The sequence below is a fragment of the Myiozetetes cayanensis genome, unplaced genomic scaffold (genome assembly GCF_022539395.1).
Source record: "Myiozetetes cayanensis isolate MyiCay16 unplaced genomic scaffold, myiCay2020 scf7, whole genome shotgun sequence".
Taxonomy (NCBI): Eukaryota; Metazoa; Chordata; class Aves; order Passeriformes; family Tyrannidae; genus Myiozetetes; species Myiozetetes cayanensis.
Window position 1 is genome coordinate 4,163,009 of NW_026087964.1, and position 21,104 is coordinate 4,184,112.

The following is a 21,104-nucleotide window of genomic DNA, read 5'->3' on the forward strand; positions in this document are numbered from 1 at the left end:
ATCTTCGCATTTCCTTCTTAATACCACACCCTGAAGTGTTACAGCTCACATGCTGTTACTTCACAAACCAACTCAAACACCAAAAGGTACAAGCTTAGTCAGAATGTACAGAAAAATCCTCAAGATTCTTGATTTAAGAGATCTGTGTTCACGGGAATAGAAGCCAACCATGTGCTGTCAACCCACGAAAGCCACCACGTGCCTGCAGAACTTCTCACTGCTGCAAGGTAGAGTTGAGCAACCAGGGACACGACTTCACCTTGTGAGCTACAGTACTCACTCGAGGTAAAAGCCTGGGACAGCCTTCCTGCTTCTACAGCAGGACACTCAAATCATTTGGGGTTCTTTCTAAAGGCAGGTGCAGGATAAGGCTATACAACATACCTGAGCATGCACTGGCCAAATTACCTGAGTTATACCACCTTGGGAAATTAGCATGTCATTTAACAGGGCAGTAAAAAGGTACAGCCAGTATTTTACAACATAAAAGAAAGGTACTCGGTCATCATAGAGCTTACACAAATAAAAAAAGTGCACTATGGCCTATACATGTTGTCTTTATGCCCAGCTTGGATGGATAGCAAATCGCTTTGAAAGCACTATTCTTCTTTTTTGCCTTTTATAACCCTCATTCACGAGCTGTATTACAGAACAGCTTTTCCCCAGCTACTTTATCTCCTTGTGCCAATACGGCAACTTGTGCAGATGCACTGCAAAAGGTACCAGGAAACTGATAAGGGTTAACAACATGAACCCAGGCAAGAGAAGTTAGTCTTAATCCTTGACCAGCTCACAATGTTTGTTCACCACATGGTGCCACAAAACTTTGTGCCAGCACAAGGAACAGAAGGTGCAGCAAGATCATTTCAGAATTGCTCTAAATTGCTGCTGCTATTAGCAGAAACTACATCATTAACCTGAACTTCTTGCCAAAAAGACTAAAGGTGCTAGCACTGATACTAGACCCCCAACTAGCAGTCTTTTTCTCTTATTAAAATGTAGCAATCATCTTTACCAGTGATACTTTTTATCCTCTTAAGTTTGCATTTAGTCAGGAATCCCTTTTAGTCGGGAGCAACCTAGTTGCACACTTTAATTCACAGTTGCTTCTCTATTCCCACACCTCACTCCGCAATTTCCACACTTTTTCAGGGTGCCATGGTGTACAAACAGAACCTGTTCCTGGCCCCAGAACCCATTTTCTCGAAGAACTAAAGCACTTACAAAACCAATTACTTGACAGATAAAAGGAGGAGAGGAGCAGGAGAAGGGTGAGGAGGAAACAACTGATGAGGCATCATGTGCCATTTTCCGCTCCACTTGTTCTTTTTCAGGGTTTATTGTAAGTACAGATAAGGACAGGAATAAACCACAACCAAGCTACAACACATTACAGAACATACTCCTGGTACAGACTCCACACAGTGCAAAAGCACTAATACATCCTCCTCTACTCTTCGAGGTCTCTGGTCCAAAACCTACAGTGACTATCAGTAAAGAGTTCAGTTTCCAAATTGATGCAAACTTTAGGACCTCAGAAATTAGAAATTACAAGATGTCACTACATGTTTAGTTACAAACACTGCTACAGGTCATCATTGGCTCACACTTAAGCCCAGATTAATTACAAACGATAACTTTGCTAGTTCACAGATACAGCAGATCCTCCTACAAAACCCAAGGGCTTCATCAAACTAGACAAAATAAATGCCAGTTGAGTGAGTGAGCACTTCTGAGAGCTAACATCCTTCCGCGACCTTAAATCTGCCTTTCAAGAATAGCATGTATTTAAGATGAAGAAAAAAGTAAGAGCAATTTCTGGAGGAACTCTAAATGGACCTGCTACAGCTTTGAAAACAAAACCACTTGACTGATGTCTCCTATTAGATATCCTTACTGGACAAAGCACTGGAATGAGAATACACATGAGAATAGCAGGTGCTTGTGCACAAACTCCACCTCATTCAAGATATGTTTCACCTGCTCTGTGCTCATGAAATAAGGAAGCAGTTCACTTGTTTAAATACAAGTTACAACAGAGGTACAGAATCTTACTGTAAAAGTGACATGCTTCAGGTCTGATGTCTGCTTATTATTTTTAAAAGTAACAGAACTAAAGCTGAACAATACTTTGACTTTTAGTCAAATTAATTGTGGAACCTTCAAGTTTGACCTACAGAAGGGTGTCACTGCAATTACAGTCAGTAAAACAAAGCTATTCTGCATTACATATACAATATGGTCTCAGGGTTCTCAGGCAGGCATCTAAAATTGGTGAGAGACTGTTCTGCATTGCACACTCAGGAGTAGATAGTATTTCATTCACAAGGGAATAGATTCCTTAGTGTCTGAATAACATGCTTGAACCACATCATGGGTCCAGAGATTAAACTGCAGAAAATGACACTATAAATATTACAGAATTTTTCAGAGCACCAGACATCTGAGACACTGATAAAGCAATGACCTGCTATACTAGCATCAAACAACAGTCTGACAGTAGCCTGACTTTTAATTGAACTGTTTTTATTTGATGACCTGTTCTCCTTTTTCCCCAGTGTTTGGTAGTTAACTGTGTGGCAGTCAGGGATTTTTGTGAGTTATCAGATACAACGACATGAAGCATGCTCTTGGTTATACGAAGTGAAGAAAACTTCAACCTACACAAGTACTTGTGTCTTTTTGTTAGTAAAAAAGAAATCCTAAGATTTGATAATTATTTTCAGTCATTAGAACACCATGAAGACAGCTGTCTAAATTGAAGCAGTAAGGTTAAAAAGATCATTAAAACAAGAAAGCATCGCTTCAAGAAGGGACCATACACTTAAGCTGGACTTCTACCCCTCTTACAACTCTCACCCCACTTTGCAAACCAGCCCTAACCTAAATAGCTGAATTCTGGCTGATCTACATTCTTGAATTCATTTTGTAGTTCTGAGTGACATGTGTTTTTTTGGTAGATCCTTACCAGATTAATATTGTATGTTTTACAGGTCAGATCATCCAAGCTCTGGTTCTGCAGCTTTTCAGTTATTAGTGTTACCATGGTAGTTGTTCCTTTTCCACTGCTCACTCAGAAGTGTTGGAGGCTCTTCGGTCTCTTCTTTCAATACTCATGAGCCATTTCTGTTTTGGCCTAAAGTCTTGAGATTTATGCTTCCATCTTACTGCCAAAGTTTATTTCCAAACGCTGTCAGTGTATCATCTCTGATTTCCTGTAAAATTGGAGTAGAAAAAGGAAAAAGAGTCAGAAAAATTCTTATGCACATTGTAGTTAATATTGCAATAACACAACTCTTACTTGAAAAAATACTTCATGTAAATATATCCCTCTGTGACCAGTGCCAACACCTGGCAATTCAGATTACATGCCTCCACTCATGAAAGAATACTCCTAATGAGGTTTCAATGATTACAGCTTCAGAAAGGAGATGAGATTTATACCCAGTAAAGATGAGGGTCTTATTTGGCTGTTTCCTACTACTAAACCGATTCTATCTAGATTTTGATCCAAGGCAGAAGGAAAGACTTAAGCTTTTCCTCATTTAAACTACTGAAGTCTTAGCCAGGTATTCTGGAACAGCATATGAAACACCCAGATATCCACCACACTGTTCTGCATGTTTAACACTATTTGCCATTTCAAGACATTCTACCACATTGTTTCATCACTAATCCCTCTTTAAAAAGAAAAGTGGAGCAGTGGGTAGCTCCAACACTATAACCACTTCCCAAACCCTCAGCTACTTTTAATATATCCTTCCCTGCTTTTTCTTTTTTTTTAAGGTTACATAATTGTTACCTGTCAGCAAACACCAGATCTTACGCTGATAAGCAGGACAGATTCCCATGCACATAAAAGCATCACAGACAACAACTTAGATATCTTTATTCTGTGAGCAGTCATCTAAATCAAAAGCACTCAGTTCACCAGCTGCCTCTTTTTATCCTAAACATTCCCCACATAATTTCCTCCCCTCTCTCTAGTGTACTGCACTAACCATTCTTGCTTATGATTTAATTTGGTCAAGCATATTCAGTGACCACTTATGGAATAAAAAGAGGGAAGAGATCCACGCAGAGGTTATTTCCAAATTTAAACAAAGCAACATGAGGCTTGGGGAAGGAACACTGATGCTGCTAGGACCTTAAGTTTTACTTCCATTTGCTAGTTTTTAATGTCTACAGTAAAAAAGAATAGTAGAAAATAGTAGTTTTCAATTAATGTTTCTATAAAGTATTGCCTTTTCCACACTGCTACTCACCAGCTATTTAAATAACCAGTAGTAGCAAGGAAAAAAGCCACTTGAGGCCACGAGCCAAGTTAAACCCCCTTAAAACTAAGCTATTAATAGTATTAATGGTGATGTTAGATTATCTTTTAAACCTGTTGCCTCTGAGTACATCCTCAAATATGATTTTCATATGCTAACCATACACTATTTCACCCTCACCGGAGTGGCCCCCTTGGCCCAAAAGCTGTCCCACAAACACAACTTCTGCCCATGTTTTGGTATCATTCTGGTATCTAGTTTTTTTGTATGTGCTATAAGATAGGATGCTTAGAAGTGCTTTTGCACCACAAATAATGCCACCCAGAGAGCTGGAACTTCAGCTGGTCTGTTTTTAATGGATGTGCCCTGTCTTTTGGGGAAGCACACAACTTGAAATATTTACCACATCTTCTGAAATTACATCGAGTCAAATATTAAAAAACACCAAAGTTACATATACATATACACTGTTCCATATGAGCATCTGTCAAAGCCAAGTGTGGTTCATGAAGTGCTGAGCAAGTTTAAGGGCAAGCATGTCAACACAGCAGTATTTAGAGTAGCACAACCTAACAATGCTGTGTTCCTTTTAAACCTGGGTGAAGCTTCAAACTAGATCTAGAAACCCAGACTAGAAGTCAAAAGAAAGGCTGACTGGGGGTCAGAAACTGTCCCTATGCAGACTGAAAACACACTGAAGTTGAAGAGCTTAGTAACTGGAGCAAAGACTTTCAGATCCATATTAAGAATCAGTATTTCCACAAGTAAGAGGCTAGTAATACGAACAAGATCAGCAGAATGTTTAATTACTTCTGTTTGGAAGGATCATAGAAGAATTTGTGTGAGAGGTTTTTTTTCCTCAAGGAAAAAAACAAATTAAATAAAACTACCAAAGGTGGGAGAAAAAAAGTTTTGATTTTTAATCATTTAACTATAGTGTTTTGTTAATATTTTACTTTGTACTTCTCATCTTCAAATATTTCACTGAAATTTTAAGTCAGCTTAATACAAGCTAAAATAAGGAGACTAGACAGAATGATATTAGATTTTAGTTAAGGAACCAATTGAATGAAAGGATAAAGGGAAAGCAAATGAGATCACTGAAGCATGGCCCTTTCAGAATCATGCTGAATTGTACAGTTACCTGCATTTGTAAATCCTACCACCTACTGAAAGTTAATACTTGGGAGCTGCAGCCACTCAGGCCCTTTCTCACATCACGAAACCCAATCAGTTCTGAAACACAACCAATGTGGAAATTCCCCAAAAAAGTTTCTTTTTAGCAGCTCGCACTTACCAGCAATACTTTTTCAAATGGAGACATGCTCCATTGAGAAAGATATTTTTTCAAGAATCTTGGGACGGGGGTGAAAAGGTGCTGTCAGCCAGACAACCCTTCATCTACCTGCTCCCACTTTCTACTGCTCCTCTTGTGAGGGGAAACTCCATTTCTCAGTATGAAGCACAGGCCTAAGAGTGAGTAGGGGCTTTAGTTCAGATCAGAAGCAGGCTTTGGAAGTGAATTCCCTCCTCATCTTCCTCAAACATGCTTGTTCAGTACATCGGTTTTAACTGTTTTACACCACAAATCTGTTCCTACTGGGCAGCTCTTGTTAATGATGACACAATGAATGTTTAAGGGGACAAAATGGCACCAACAAGCTCCTACCAACAAAAGCCATTCTAGGCTGCAGTTTGATACACCTCAGCTGCCATCACAACTGCCAACACATTTTCTTCCCTGGCTATTTGTGGCCCGCAGCAGTGTGCCAGCACAAGTGTTTCTGCTCATCACAGAGAACTAGATCAAGGAATTTTTATAGCTGGATAAAACCAAAGCACTTCCTTTTGTTTCTGGGAACGGTTGCTTTCCAGCTGGATCGGTTCCCCAGTCTGGTTTGCCATGTACTGGACACAAATGCTTGTGTGGGCACATTGTGGGACGCTGACACTGCTTGTCCCAGTACCTGTCCAACTACAGCATCAGGAAAAAAAAAAAAAAAGAAATAAGCCACACAAGAAAGCCAGTTGACATCAGCATTTCCTACACTGAGCCAGGCAGATTCTCCTATAATTAGGAATTAGACATCTCCTCCTGAAGCGTGGTTTCAACATGTTTTGCTCCCATTTTCCATTTACAATTCATATTCCTTTGACTAGTCAAACTTAACAGCTCGAAGCGATCCAAAAATCACCCCTGCAGCCTCAGCACCTCAACTCAGTGACCAACATCCTGGTTCACTTTAGTTGAAATATTTCTACTCCATCAGGAATTGCTTCCCTCATCTTTGCTAATATTGGCTGCCAGGAGACCAGAGATGCTTACGAGTTCTTAAGCATTCTTAGCTTCACTGAGCTGTTATTTTAAAACTTTATTAATATTTAATATTTTCAAGCATTTTGTCCCTTATTACCTCCTAGAAGGAAGCTTCTCATTGTATCTTCATCTTTTGGGGCGTTTTTGTTTATTTCAAGACCCTCTGCTGTGCTATGTATTTAAGGCACCCAGAGAGAGAGAGCAAATTGTTTACTTTATGTACTTTTTCCACCATACTGTTTTTCCAGAGGTAATTAAAGGCAGTGAACTTTGTTTCTCAGCCTCTCCTTATTACGCACTTTATGCTTATCAGGCTGAATCTGCTCAAACTGCTCGGCACTTCAAACTAATTGGATTTTCAGTAATATGAACCATTTGACCATCCTTGTTAGGGCAACACGGATCCTGCTGAATTACCATTTGTTTCAGCTGCCTCATGGCACAGACCTTGGCACAATTCAGCTCTGCCCTGCTCTCCATGTAACCTGTAGGCACACACACCTCTGTGCCACCAAGTCTCTACAGGCAGCAGCGGAGCCAGGCATGCAAGTTCAAACACTGATATCCTCCAAGCCTTGAGGTAGCAACAACAGCCCTTGGAGCGCCAAGTTGGATGAAGTCCTACAAGATTATGGCCACCTTTCCCTTAGCACACCATCCTTTATGCAGTCTGATTAGGGAGAATAGTTAGAAAGCTGAGACCTCCAAGATAAACATACACAACAAAAGATGTTAGTCAGTCTCTGTCCTAGGAGAGACTTAATCTTCCTAGGATCTCCTTAAGCTGGGGGGCGGAGGTGAGGAGGGGGGAAGAAGTTATTTTTATTGTTGAAAGGTAGAGTAATGAAAAGGAATAAATGGAATATAAAAATCAAACTCCAAATGCAAGCCAAAGCTAACATTCCTCACAGTTGGAGAATGAGCCGTGATTGAATCAGCATCACCATTGTCTCTCATTTAGAAGTTCTGTTTTATTCATTCTGCGGGCTGAGAAAAGTAAAGATTCATTATTCTACCTCTATAGTACTACTAAAGAAGAGAGGTTTTATTTCTTTAAAAGTTTAGCCACAAGTAGTAATGACTTGTAAAACCTCTGCCAAAATTAACAGTGGAGACAGAAAAGAAGTGCTCATGTCACGAATTCTGTATCTTCTCAGTGACATCACTGGTGTCTTTTTTTGGGAAGACTACTAAAAATACAGACTACCCAACCTCCCAGTCAATTAAAGGATGTCAGAGGCTCATTCAATTTGACAACCTACTTTCAAAGAGATGAAGAGTCCTGATGAAGAACACAAAAGCCAATACAAAAATCTCTTCTTGGCTCTAAGAAAGTAAGGCAGCCAGACTCATTTCCAACCCACTCCTCCTCCTCCTTGCATCCTGCAGGACAAAATGTTCCAGCAACAGCTCATCCCGATGGGAAAATTTACATTTGTTTGAAACACTTCTAACAATTTCTTCTCTGTTTCTGGAAGTTCCATCTTGGATAAAGAAGAGGAGATCACAAGATTTTTAGATGATTTCTCCGTAACACAAAATGTAGGTGTTTTTTGATGATCGCAACCCCATCTTTTCTGCCTGTGGTACTAAAATTATACCTGTGAGAACACAGAAGGTTGTCCCCTCTTTTCTGCTCCTTCACTCTATCTCCTATCTTTGCTCTGAGAGCTACATGGAACCCTTATTACCAACAACCCCATGCAGACACACTTAGCCTGCTCCCAGCAGAAGAAAAGGATTAACTAGAGTCAAAATTCCAATTGGGATAAGTAGGCCCTTTAAAATATTATCTCTGCTTCAGCAAGCCAAAGTAGCTAATCACTCCAGCAGCACTAACTCCAGATCTACATGATTTTGCTACTAAACTCTAGATGAAAGATGATGCGATTTTTTGCCTCCCGGCACTTTCTGCAGCATCCAAGGAGCATTTCAAAATTGAAACATCACACAGAACTGATCAAGATTTAACAGAGCATTGTCTGTCCCATCCCAGTTATGCTTGAAGCAACACTAAGTTGGAAGACCAGCTTTTCAGAAACTGCCAAGCTAATGCCTTATGCCATCTGAAAAAAAACCTACAGAATGTCTGGTTTCTGGCAATGCAAAATTCCAGCTTCCAAAAGGAAAGAGAACATTCTACTTCTAAAAATACATATTTACTACAGTGCTAAGAAGTTCACATGGAGGCTAAGCATTCCTTACAACATAAGTCTATTATTAACTTTTAGCCCAGAAAGGTTCTCGACAGCAGGCACTTAAAAGCGAATTATTTGGACTCTATTCTTTTTAGCACCAATTTGCAGTATGGCTATTCTGTAAACCTTCCAAAATTCCATATCAAGTAAAAAAAAAAATCAGTTTTAATTAGAAAGTTTCCTGCAGCTATAAAATTATGCAGAGATAGGTATTAGAGCGGGACACTTCAGTTTCCAGCACATTATACTTGAGGGATCCTCTCTAATGCAATTAACTAGCACCCCTTTATTTTCTGAGGTTCTCTACAAAAAGTTTCAAAACAGTGTATTTGAACAACAGTTTCTGACCAAAAGGGACGACAACGAGTGTAGTCTGTATTCTGTAAGAACTGTTTCATGAGTATCTAGCAAATTAAGTTTAAATCATAATTTTTTTCCCTGAACAGTTCAGATGTGACAAAAAGGTAAGGCTCAACACCCCACTCTACACATGCTAGAACTCTGAACAAAGTAAAGAAGCCAATTCCTACTTTTGCAATTTGGAGTTTCTTTAAAAGGACCAAAGAGATATTTCTTCAGCTATAGAACCTCTTTGCTTTCTCCATGAAGTGCTTTCATAAGCCAGATTTTATTAGAAGGAAGCTTCAGTATTTTGAGGTGTTCAGACTTGGATTAAGGTTGACACAACTCCAGCACAAAACCACAATAAGGAACAAGAAAAATACCCTGGAAAGCATCCTTTACATTAACAGATAGCCACTGGAGTCAAGTTCCTCAGATATTCCACAGGCTCTGGAAGCATAAGCAATACCAAGAGCTCAAAACCATCTGCTGAAGAACATACTGCACTTACTGTGCAAGGCAGGACTGTAATTCACCACTCTAAGGTTACAAACTAGGATATGGGCTAATATGTCTAGAGGTAGACAAGAACAAATATTAAGTCCACCTGCCTGAAATGCAGAAAACCACTACTGAGCCCAAAATTTCACTGTTTTGACCCTAAAGCATCATCACTAACACCAACTGGTCACTGAGTCAGCTGTGACAAAATATGCACTGCTCCCAAAATAAGGCTGCATCCTACACACTCACTTCTACTCCATCTCCCACACTTCAGGTACAAGAGCTCCTAGGAATGAAGGAAGGAAGGAAAGCCTCAACTATCATACACAGCCTTTGGATCTCAGTTTACTTAAAACACAACACATTTGACAAATGCCTCAAATTCAAAGGGAAAAAGCTGCACTCGGTTTTCCAACTGAAGAAACAGACTTTTTCAAAGCCTCCTGTGTGAGATGAAGAAAATCTGCAAGCAGAGGCACCAGAAGTGAACTAAAGAGAATACACTGATCTCAGTTGCTGGCTTCCAATTTGCAAGTTCAGACAGATGATGTGCTGGAAACAGGTTAAAGGTAATACTGAGGTATTGCCTTGGATTGTATTGTTTCTCATTCTTCAGATGCAAAATTCACCCAGCTTGGCTGAAGGACATACAAAATAAAGATTATTTAATAAACTTTGAACTTGGAAATTTTTTTGTACTCTATTACACAATGAACTGTTTTCTGTAATAAATATACTACCCTTTACTTCACAAGTTACTATCAGTGGTTTGGTTTTTCTTTTTTTTAGCAAAGAGAAGAATCTCCTTCCACAAAGGAGAAAAAAAGGTTGAGACAGGGAATGTTAAACCTTTGTCACAGTTTATAAAGTACATTTCTCAAAGCAACAGAAGTGGTGAAGTACGCTCCAGGGACTTAATCCAGGTCATACCTAATTAAAGCAGGTAATGTATCACTACAGAAAACTAGGGCTAAGAACTCAACCCAGCCAGAGGTTAAAGCATTTATTATTGCCATCTCATACCACTAAGAAATCAGTCTCCCAGGCTTAAACCTGTCTTTCAGACCCGAAGACCACCTAATATTCACACCACAGACAAGTCATCCTGTGTTTTTTAAAGTGTCTTTGTCAGACAGGACAAGAGCTGGGCTGTGCCTTGTGCCTGATGCTGTACAAAGATCCTGTTCCAAGATGTTAAAGTTACTTACGTTCTCCTTCCTAAAATAATCTACACAACAATGACAGGCAAGGATTGCATTAATTCTGCTGAAGACTATTTACATCTACTCTGTTTGGAGTTCCATTTGAATTAGCCATCAGCACTGGCCTGTGACCAGTCATCTCCCTTCAGTGTACCATTCTGGACTGTTCCTCCTCCTCAGCAGAAATCCCAAAGCTACAACATACAGTGCTGAGGAACAGAAAACCTGGTCTACTGAGGCTTTTACACTTGAACACCAAGCCCCTGGCTTTTGCCATAACTATGAACTAAATGAGCTAATGTCATTATTTCAAGAATACGACACTCAAACCAAGAGTTATTGCCTGTTTGAGCAGTTCAGAACCAAAAACACCACTTAAGAGTATTACTGTAACTTCCAGTCTAGGGTATTACTGAAAGCTTGGAGCTCAAGTCCTACACAGATTATTTTCACCTCCACATACTGTTTTTATACATATGCTATTTAAAACCAATGGAAGTATTTATATAGTATACAAAGCCTCCAGTAAAATACAAAATTCAGACTCAAATAATAATTTACACTATTAGTGTTTGAGTACAACATATTAGTGTTTGGAGAAATATACTTACCACCAGTCTAAACCTTGTACACTCCTACTAAAGCAAGTGATCCAGAGTGTACAAGACCCATGAGATTTTATTTTACTCTGAGGCTTGGGGAATAAAGAAATAGATCACAATTAAGTGGTCCTGCTGCTGAGATATTTCCTTCAGCTAGAGAAGCCAGAGGGAAAAAATAAAGATAAGGAATAGTATCACCTAGTTTGTCTTTGTATTTGCTGTTAAAAATGAGAAGTAAAACAGGCACATGTGCATGATTTAAAAATACCCAGGTCTGAAAAAAAACACAGCACTGACCCTCAACTTGTATGGCAGTGACAACAATGACTACCCCACACACATCCTGCTTCCCCATAACAGAATGGAATAATATCAGCACTGAAGTCCCATCCTATTACCAAGGCCTATGGGCTTGGAGCTCAGGGATTATACAAATCTCTTCCATACATCCTGCTCCCAAAACACACACAGCTAATAAACCTCCTCCTGTTTGCCTTCAGGTTCATTCTGAAGTGTTTCAGACATCTGGTTGGCTTGTTTAAAATAAAAAGCCCAGCTAGTACGTTTGTTTTTATGATCCCGAGTGTGAAATGTTCTTGCTGGAGGCCTCGGGCCAGGTGGAAAACACTTAGGTTAAGATGCTCCTTCATGGCATTTCAGGGATCTAATGAGCTATATAATCTGCACCCAGGGAAGTCTCCCTACACTAGCTTGTGTACAACTGTGGAAATTAAAAATGAGGAACCTATGGCAGTCCAAATATTTTTCAGTAAATAGTACAGCTGGTGAACTGCAGATAGTACTAAATTTAGAACTCAAGTGCTGAGCAGTATTCTGTAAATATCCATACATCTTAATGCTGAGAGCAACTCCAAGCCTTACTGTCTTAATTCTTCATACTATAAGTAATATTTCCCTCTCAGGACAAAGTACTATGTTGAATTTAGCAGTGTAAGATAAGTTTGTCTTTGCCTCAAAATTGTAACTCTCCAGAAGATCACTGTGCAGCTGTACTGAACGAGCACATGTATGTGTGTATCCTCCTTTTACGAGTGTATGACAAATACACTGTTTACATATTTTCATATAAAGCCCAAAAGTATAAAGAAGGTGAATTACAAAGAAGAGTTTATACATGAGTAAAATTCTAAGCAGGTTTGGATAAAGTAGTTAAAGCTTGGTGCTACATTATCTGTGCTGAAAGAACATGGAAATGCATTGAACAGATATGAAATATGCTGTGTAACTGACAACCAAGCTCCATCTCATGGCCCCAACCAGCCTCTATCATGGCTGACCATCTGTCATTTGTTACTGAAGAAACCTGAATTCATCTGGCAGGAGACACCACTTTGAGAGGTGGCCCACTGAAAGACCTCAAGTTTTACCACATTCATCTAGTTACCAAATCCATTAGAATTCAGAAAATAAAGTCTTGAAACACCACACAGCTTTTAAGCAGCAAAAATTTTCTTTAAGATAAAGAGGTCCCAGTTATCACACCACAGATACCAAAACTGAATGGTACTTTGAAGAATTTCTTGTTGTTGCTCCTTACTTTGCTAAAGCTACAGTTCCTATCAACTTAATTATTTCTTGGTGTCCAACTTCTGTTTCACACATACCATGAGATTTTGAATGGTGAAGTCTCTGAAGAGACCTGCACTACACAGAAACTGCTCCACTACCTGTGAGCCCTCAGTAACAGTCCACAAATGCCCCAAGTATGAGCAGACCACAAATTAAAACCCATTAAAATAACAGAATGAAATTTCAAAGACAAAAGCAGTGCACACATGTCAGTACTGTGTGTGCTTTCAGATATTACTTTAAGTGTCACTGGGGACATCCCTCTTGCCAGACATATTAAGGTACTTCAGTAAAAACTAGTTCAGTTGAGCTATTCACCTCTTACCAGTTCATCAGACCATTTCAAAAGCAAAACAGCTACTTTCTCACTGTGCATTCAGCCTTCAGCAGCACACTGAACAGCTGGATTCAGGACAGGCTGTGCTACAAGTCAAGACACACACCAAGAGGTACATGTCACAGTAGGTATCTAGAAAAAGCATCTGTAATAATTACATCAACTAAAAGAAATCTCATGAGGCAAGCAAAATTACATCATATAAGAGAAGAAAACTATGTTCAGTCAGAAAAAAAACCCCAACAGTGAACTGTTTTAGCTACATAAGTATAATTTTTTTTTCTTTAAATACTGAAAGACGACCTTCTGCATGATGGAAAAGCTCAGCATTTGCGCGCTACCTCAGCACTATCAGATGTTTAATGAATGACTTATTAATGCTACAGAAGTTCTGAGGAAAGATTCACTTGCCAAAGTGGTTTCATAGAAGTTACTAGAATTCCAAATCACAGAGGAGTTTACTCCTGGGGGACAGGTTATGGAGCCTTAATGCAAAACCATTCCCTTGTATGGGAGGTGACCAGGCACAGGTGCCTATCAGTACACAAGTACTGCGGACCACACTTCAGTCAGTGTAAGGCAAAATAACTGTTTCATTTGAGCACAAAAATGCCAGATGAAAAATGAGTGCTGAGGAAGGCCTTTAGTTTTAATCTTCACTGACTGGGACAGAAATTTAGCAGCTTTAAAGGGTGTCATATAAGTCACCTGGCAAGCTCAGCATGTCACATCCACAGACAGCAACAGTGTGAGAGAGGACAGGATCACGAGTGTCTGCAAGGGAAATCTGTGTCCTCCCACTTGGGCAGTTACCTTTGCAGATGACAGCATTCTCACAAGATCAGCTCTGGTAACCAGGTTGAAGGACAACACACTTAAGATCTGATGAAGTCAAGAATAAGAGATGCAAGAGCATCCTTCCAGCTCTTCACCTGAAAACTCAAGTCTTTCAAATTATCTTCCAGTGCTGATAAAAAGCGTACTTTTATCTAAATTTCCTTCAAAATAAGCTTCTGAAATGACATCTGGGTTCCTGGCATCTTCACACATGCAAACGTTAAGCACACTGCAGTCTGCATGAAGCAGTCACATCTTTTCTGTTGAAGATCTCAAACAAACCACTGTGGCAAGGGAAGTCACTGGCTGAGCACCTGGACCAAGGAGTACTGAAGTGATAAACAAGGTTTTGACAGCTGCAGCCTTTTCTGCAGGTGCAACAGGCATTTACTTCAGTTCAGTTTGGCTCAGTTCAACACTTAGTTCAATAACTCATTTAGAATTCAGAAATAGGCTAGGTTTTGTTTGATCAGGTTGTGCTCAAGTGAGAAAAGGGTGAAAGGAAGGTTCCCTCCCCAAACTAGTTCCAGGTTAAGGTTGTATTTAACAGGACTATAAAGTTTAGTCTCAAGGACATGTGGCATTTTGCAACCGACCACATTACTAAAAATTGAGTATCACACTTAATACAGAAACACCTGCCACAACCAAGTATTAACCCACCCCCAAAAGAGCTTTTCTGAACACAGCTCCCCCATAACGCCATCTTATCATGTTTGTAATACTTAAAAACACCTATTAACAGCCTGAAGTACACATTTCACCACCCACATTGCCTGTAGCTTCTCAACACCAGGTGATGCTGCCTTACTTTTCTGGTAACATATTGTGGGTTCCAAGGGATCACCGAGGTAATCCCAGCTAGCAAACGTTCAACATCTTTAGAGAAGGATTATCAGACTTTCTAAACTTCTGCTCAATTTAACACTGCAGCAAGATCTCAAAGGACAGATGTCCATCTCCTCAGAGTACACAGTGGAATGGATGGTTAGAAGATTCACTATTCCATCTTGTAGCCAGGCACAACAAAACTTTTACTACACTCAAATACACCTCTGTGATGGGAATAGACTGCTACATATTCAGAAACCATATATAAGGCATAAGATTAGAGCAAGCCTAAGGAAATTACTGAATGGTAGAGATGCAAAATAGTTTGAAAGTTTACAGGGAGAGGTGCTGGAGTCAAGCAACAACAAATAGTACTTAGAGAAGTGGGTCAAACAACCCCAACAGAGACAGGGCTTGGAGAAATGCATTTCTATGCAGCACAAGATTCATTATGTGAATAGAGTTCGGCAGGGGAGATAATACGAGAACTAAGATTTCAAAGAGAGAAAATTGCGCCTATAGAGATGTCAACAAAAACTTACAAACACAAATCTAAGAAAAATACACTAAAGAAAAGTTGTTCCAAGTAGCAGAGCTTATCCTTCAACACACAGCTTGCAATGCAAGAGCAATTTCATCTCAAGAATGGAGAGCTTAAAAGAGCCCTAGCCACAGATGACTTCAGTCACTCCAACACCTGAAATTATTGGCAAAGTACTAGATTTGGAGTGCTATGTGATATATTTCAATACAGACAGGAAAAGGGCATGCTTTTTGCAAAAAGAAAAGTCTGGATATCAGTTTCTGGGGTTAGGCCTGCCTTCATTCCATGCCTGCCTTCAGAAGAAAGGTCAAAATTCATGTGACTGGTCTCCAATTCCCCACATTCCACACGATCTCTGGGGAGGGTGGGAACCTTCTGTGAGCACTGAAAAGCAACAAAGAGGTGCTCAGCACCCACCTGGTTCACTTGGACATCAGAATAACAGGGTTTAGAGACAGGAGAGAACGTGTGAGATCATATACCCAAGGTTTACAGACTTCTGCTGTTGGGAAGTAAGCAAAGGCTCTACAGTGAGTGGAATACCTGGGGGACAACCATACCCAGAGAGCAGTTACCAGTGGTGAGTGGGAAAACCCAGCTCAGTTCCATTTCTGTGCTTCCCATGATCTGCTGCTGGCAGAGCAGGCTTGTTACAAGTAGGAGAAAGGCAGGAAGAACTGCAAGGCAGCCTTAAAATTCTATATAAAACTCTGACAAGTTGAAAAACTGTTCTGAAAGTAACAGGATACAACTGAGTTCTGAAAGGTGCGCTCAGGCAGGATTAAATGAACAAACAGGAAGGCAAATTCTTCAGAAGAAAGCTGTGGGCTCGGCTGGATCAACAGACTGACCTTGAAACAAGTGTTAAGCTGGTGTAAGAAAGTCAAATGTATGGGGATGCATAAACAGGAATATCAGCTCCAGGGCACACGAAGCAGTCTTTTTACTCCACTCAGCTCAGGAAAGCCTCGGCTGTAGCACAAACTTGGGCTTTAAGCACCATGCTCAAAGCCTGATGTGAACTAACCTGAGAGAAGAAAAAAATTATTAAGAGTTGAAAAAACATGACCTCTCAGGAAGACCTGAATACACTAGTTTTATTTAGGCCAAAAGTATCACAAGGTTGCAGGGTGGAGGGCAAGACACAAGGAAACAGGAACATGGCAAAGCACAGTTCAAATATTTTTATAAGATTACTTACTACAAGGGGAAGAATAGCTGTCCCTTATGCCCAGGGAATTAGGCAATGAGCTTGACCTGCAGTAAGGAAGATGTCTGGTTCCATACTCAGAAAAAGTTTTAATGCTGAGGACAGCAAAGCACCGGACTGAATAAAAAAAAGAGCTGCTCAAGCCTCTTATGAATCTCATTAGATGTGCAATACCAGCATGGGGCAGGGGATTCACACCCAGCCTACACCTTTTGCAGTCCTGCCTTTTTTTCAATTTAAATGACTAACTCAACTTCAAGCCACTGCAACGTTTTTGCTTATCCTCCTACGGTGTGTGTTTAGTTTCAACAAGCTAGAAGTTACTTTTCTGATTTTTCAAATTAAAACGTCAGGATTTGCATATCCAGCTTATTTTACTATACCAAAAAAAAAAAAAAAAGTCAACACCTGCCTCATACTTTCTTCACACAGAAATAAATCCACTCCAATCATTTCTCGTGGCAGTATGCAAGTTCCAACAATATTGCAGTATCCTGCTGTATTTTTCTTCTGACCAGAGACAAGCGTGCTTTGCCTCCTAACAACCCAGCAGGGTGATGTAATGGCTTTCACTGCTGTGGTGTCAAAGCACTGTCACACAAACATATGCACACACCTTTTGCTTTTACAACCACTGCCTTAGGCTTGGTTAGGACTTCCTGAGGATGTAAAGTGCTGCATGCAAACCAAATAATCCAAAATAAAAACTAAAACATGCAGGATTTTACAGATGGGGAGTTGGAGCAGAGAGCATTAGTTACAGACAGAGAATCTGTTCCGTGTTCACATTTAAACTGCAAAGGCTAAAGTCACTAAAGCACAGGAGAATTAACTCTTAAGAGCTCAGGCATAAACAGGCCACTTAAGAAGCATAAACCAAAGACAAAATACTATCCTTTTTCAATACTACAAGTATTTATCCAGGTTCTTGTCTGCTTTATTAACTGACATTCTTCTGATTTGTGAAACATGAAAAGAGGAGCAACAATCCACCTTACCCTGCAGGAGTTCAGCAATTTCTTATCCAAATACTGAACCAGAAAGGTCTGGTCAGGATGGAGTGCTAATGGAAGAAAATGATGAGGTCAGCAAGCACATATGCAGCCAAGCTCAAGGGGACCCCCATACATCCTGGGAAGTGAACGGGCCAAGTGACAGGCTGGCACTGGGACATGCTGGCACATGTTCCAGTGCCAGCACAACCTCCTCATCAGCGACACTGCTGTTGTGTCTTAACCTTTGGTAGCCCCTTAAAGCAGGCAACAGCCCTTCAGTTTAGCCTCCAAGTTACTCACACTTCTCAAATTCATCAAGGTTCGACTTCACTGTTTCATTTCATCGCTTCTAAGAAATGAAAAGATGAAGTGCCAGGTACTTGCTCCTTTCCCCTTTCCCACTAGAAGAAACACACACTGTATTTTAGCCAATTCAAGTAAGTAGTTCTTGAATGCTGTTTTCATTACTCCTCTCTTCTCTCACTTACTAAATACTGAATCAAATTAGGCTCTGAGGCACAGCAGTAGTCTTGGGGCACGCTTACACACCACTACCCCCATTCCAAATAGGACATAATGAATTATTATTTGTCACTACTATCACACTGGCATAACTGAGAAAAGAGGTTTGTTTTTTTTTTTTTTAACTAGGATTGAAATTGTAACTGTCAGTTAATCAAAAACACTATACAGACATACCAATAGATCCTACGTATCTAAATAGAGACCAGCACTTAAAAACAAATAAATCAAAACTGCCCATAGAGCAGAAGTCTCTTATGTTATGAAAACAAGGCTGGTTCATAACGTGATACAAAACCCACCTGCAATCTCAGTGGCCACCTACATGTTGACTGAGAAATGCTGAGCTGCAATGGGCAGAACCCCACAGATCCAGACCCATCCTGCCTCAACTGTATTTCCATAGCTCTGTTGATTCATAACCTACAGCACACACACGAGGCTCCAAACTTTCACCTCTTCCATACTCTGCATGCTACTTTTAGACAGCGGAAGCTGATAAAGCAATTGGGTTTCACAGACCCTAATGACACACTTGTACCCTTCCTTAAACATGATAAGCTTCCCTCTAAAACCAAAAGCAGATCAACAGAAACCTTGAAGGAATACAGAAAGTGCATTTTTCATTAGAAAAGCAGAAAAAGTTGGAGAAAATAGTACCCTTAAAACAAGAATTTTCACTATACACAGACTTTGGAGGGTAGAACAAAGAACAAAAATATCACCCAATATCCAACATTAACTGTATGAAATAGAGGAATACTTTACTAAGACAAAAATCTAAAGCCACAATTAAGAAGGTGAAACATATGTGCACAGCACTGAAGGAATGATTTAGGGCCACTGACATCAACAAGAGCTGCACAGAGCAAAAATTAAACATGCTGCAATAATAATATGAACTGCCCAATTAGGTTAAAAAATACATTTACCCTACAAATTGAAAAACCTCCCAAAGCCCTCGAAGGCATTAATGCTGTTCATAATGTTATTTGAGATGCAAATTAGGGACCTAAAGTTAATATAACACCGACAGAAGTTCCTATTATTCCCATTCATGGCTCAAGGGGAGGCGACAGTAGAAAAGAAGCCACAGCCCTGTTGTATGAGGTCTTATTAGGACAGTAAAGATTTTCCTTCATTTTTAACATTAACCCACCTTAACTTTAATGCAGAAATTGACAAATTAAAAACATGATCTTTCATAACCTAAGAAAAGTGAATTAACAAAAAAAAAAAAAAGGCCAGGTGTCAAGGCTGGTTCGGTGAGGGGAGTGTCAAGGGAAAACAAGTATTTTTCAGGAAAAAAAAAAAGAATTTGGGTCTTATCTTCCAGCATCACAGAGCTCAGGCTAAAGCAGAGAAGTAAAGGTACAGACAGTGGTGCTGCAGTTATTTCTTCAACTATTTCCTGTACCAGCTGGGTTCCAATTTTAAAGCTCAGCAAATGCAGGAACAGCTTTCTTCCATCTCAGATGCCTTCCCCACAACGACATGTAGGTCTTGGTATACTGAGTCAGTTTTGCAAATGACACTTGTAATGACAGCCCTAAGCAAAAATACTGATTTCACACTCTTATTTCTATCTTTACAGACAGACACACACACATTGAAGAGCAGCTTCCATCACTGGCCCTGGATGTCCAAAGCTCTGGGCCTGCACTTTGATATAGTTGATACATCACTGACAGAATTTTTCCCAACATTTTCCTACAGGAACTTAAAACCATGTTGTCATATCAAATTCAGAGCAACAATGCTAACCTTAGGTAATCAGCACCCTTGATCTGACTGTTAATATCCAACAAGCAAAACATGACAGCCAGCATTTTCACTAAAATAAAATCAAGCTCAGGCAGCAGAAAGCAATTATATTAGTTTTGTTTTTGTAACTCAGTAAATTTCCAAATTGAAACAGTTCATTTTATCTAAAGCATGATATTCAACTGCTTGCTTAAAAAAAAAAAAAAATGCTGTCAGTAAACTGAGAGCCATAACCCAGATAATGTATTTAGTAACAACCCTGCCTACTTCCTCCCCTCAACCTAAAAATTAGCAGAAACACGGCCTTCAGAAGTTATTTACGCCCACTGTAAAGCATTAGCAGTTAGCTGAGCAGCTTCTTGCCAGCTTGTTCATGACACTATTCCCCAAACTGGCCAAACAAAAAAAAGCCACAACAGCACAAAATGCAGAAATGGCTATGTTAAAGAGCTGACAGTTACCTTGATTTCAGATTTTTCTACACTCAACAGTACCACAATATCCAGCTGTATCACAGAAAAATTTGTAGAGCGGCCTAGAAAGAATCAAAAATATGCCCCTCCCCTGCCTTTATTTTTACAGACCTCCTCTTGAGGGAAAAGAAAATCCTTAAAGACAACCATTTTTTCTGAAAATATGACTGTTTCAATCCCCTAACAGAGTGTTTACAGTTCAGAGAAACCAAGACAGTGAAGATGATTTTTTTCTGTACAGACTCTGCATCTATCACTGGACTGTAATACTTCAGTGCTAAGATCTTAAGGACACAAACTTTATAATATACCAAAAAAACCCCACATTTTCAACATAAATAGCTCCCTTGCAGGTGTACAGGGTCAAGAGATTGAAACTTACCCACCAAGACAGTATCAGATACTGCCCTGATTTCAAGTACCTGTTTTCCTAGCCATGAATTTCTTCCCTAGAATTACTGAACAGGGCTTCCCTCTGCTCATTAACCCCTCCTTCAGGAGTGCTCATAAAGCCCTTCACAGGTTTCTGTGAGCAGTTCCACCCTCCCCAGTAAGATTATGT

At 39.9% G+C, this 21,104-nt stretch overlaps 1 protein-coding gene across 4 annotated transcripts in view; it reads right to left on the bottom strand.

Moving 5' to 3' along the window:
• The window catches only part of FAM53A (family with sequence similarity 53 member A), a 70,807-nt gene that overhangs the window by 46,476 nt on the left and 3,227 nt on the right, over positions 1–21,104 (bottom strand). For 2 of the 4 annotated variants that reach the window (XM_050338246.1, XM_050338247.1), the window contains exon 2: positions 2,969–3,215. In XM_050338246.1, the coding sequence (XP_050194203.1) occupies positions 2,969–3,046 (78 nt within the window). In that variant the 5' untranslated portion in view covers positions 3,047–3,215. Of the gene's footprint in view, positions 1–2,968; positions 3,216–16,429; positions 16,624–21,104 lie in introns of those variants that run through there. The other 2 variants (XM_050338248.1, XM_050338245.1) reach the window with 2 other exon arrangements.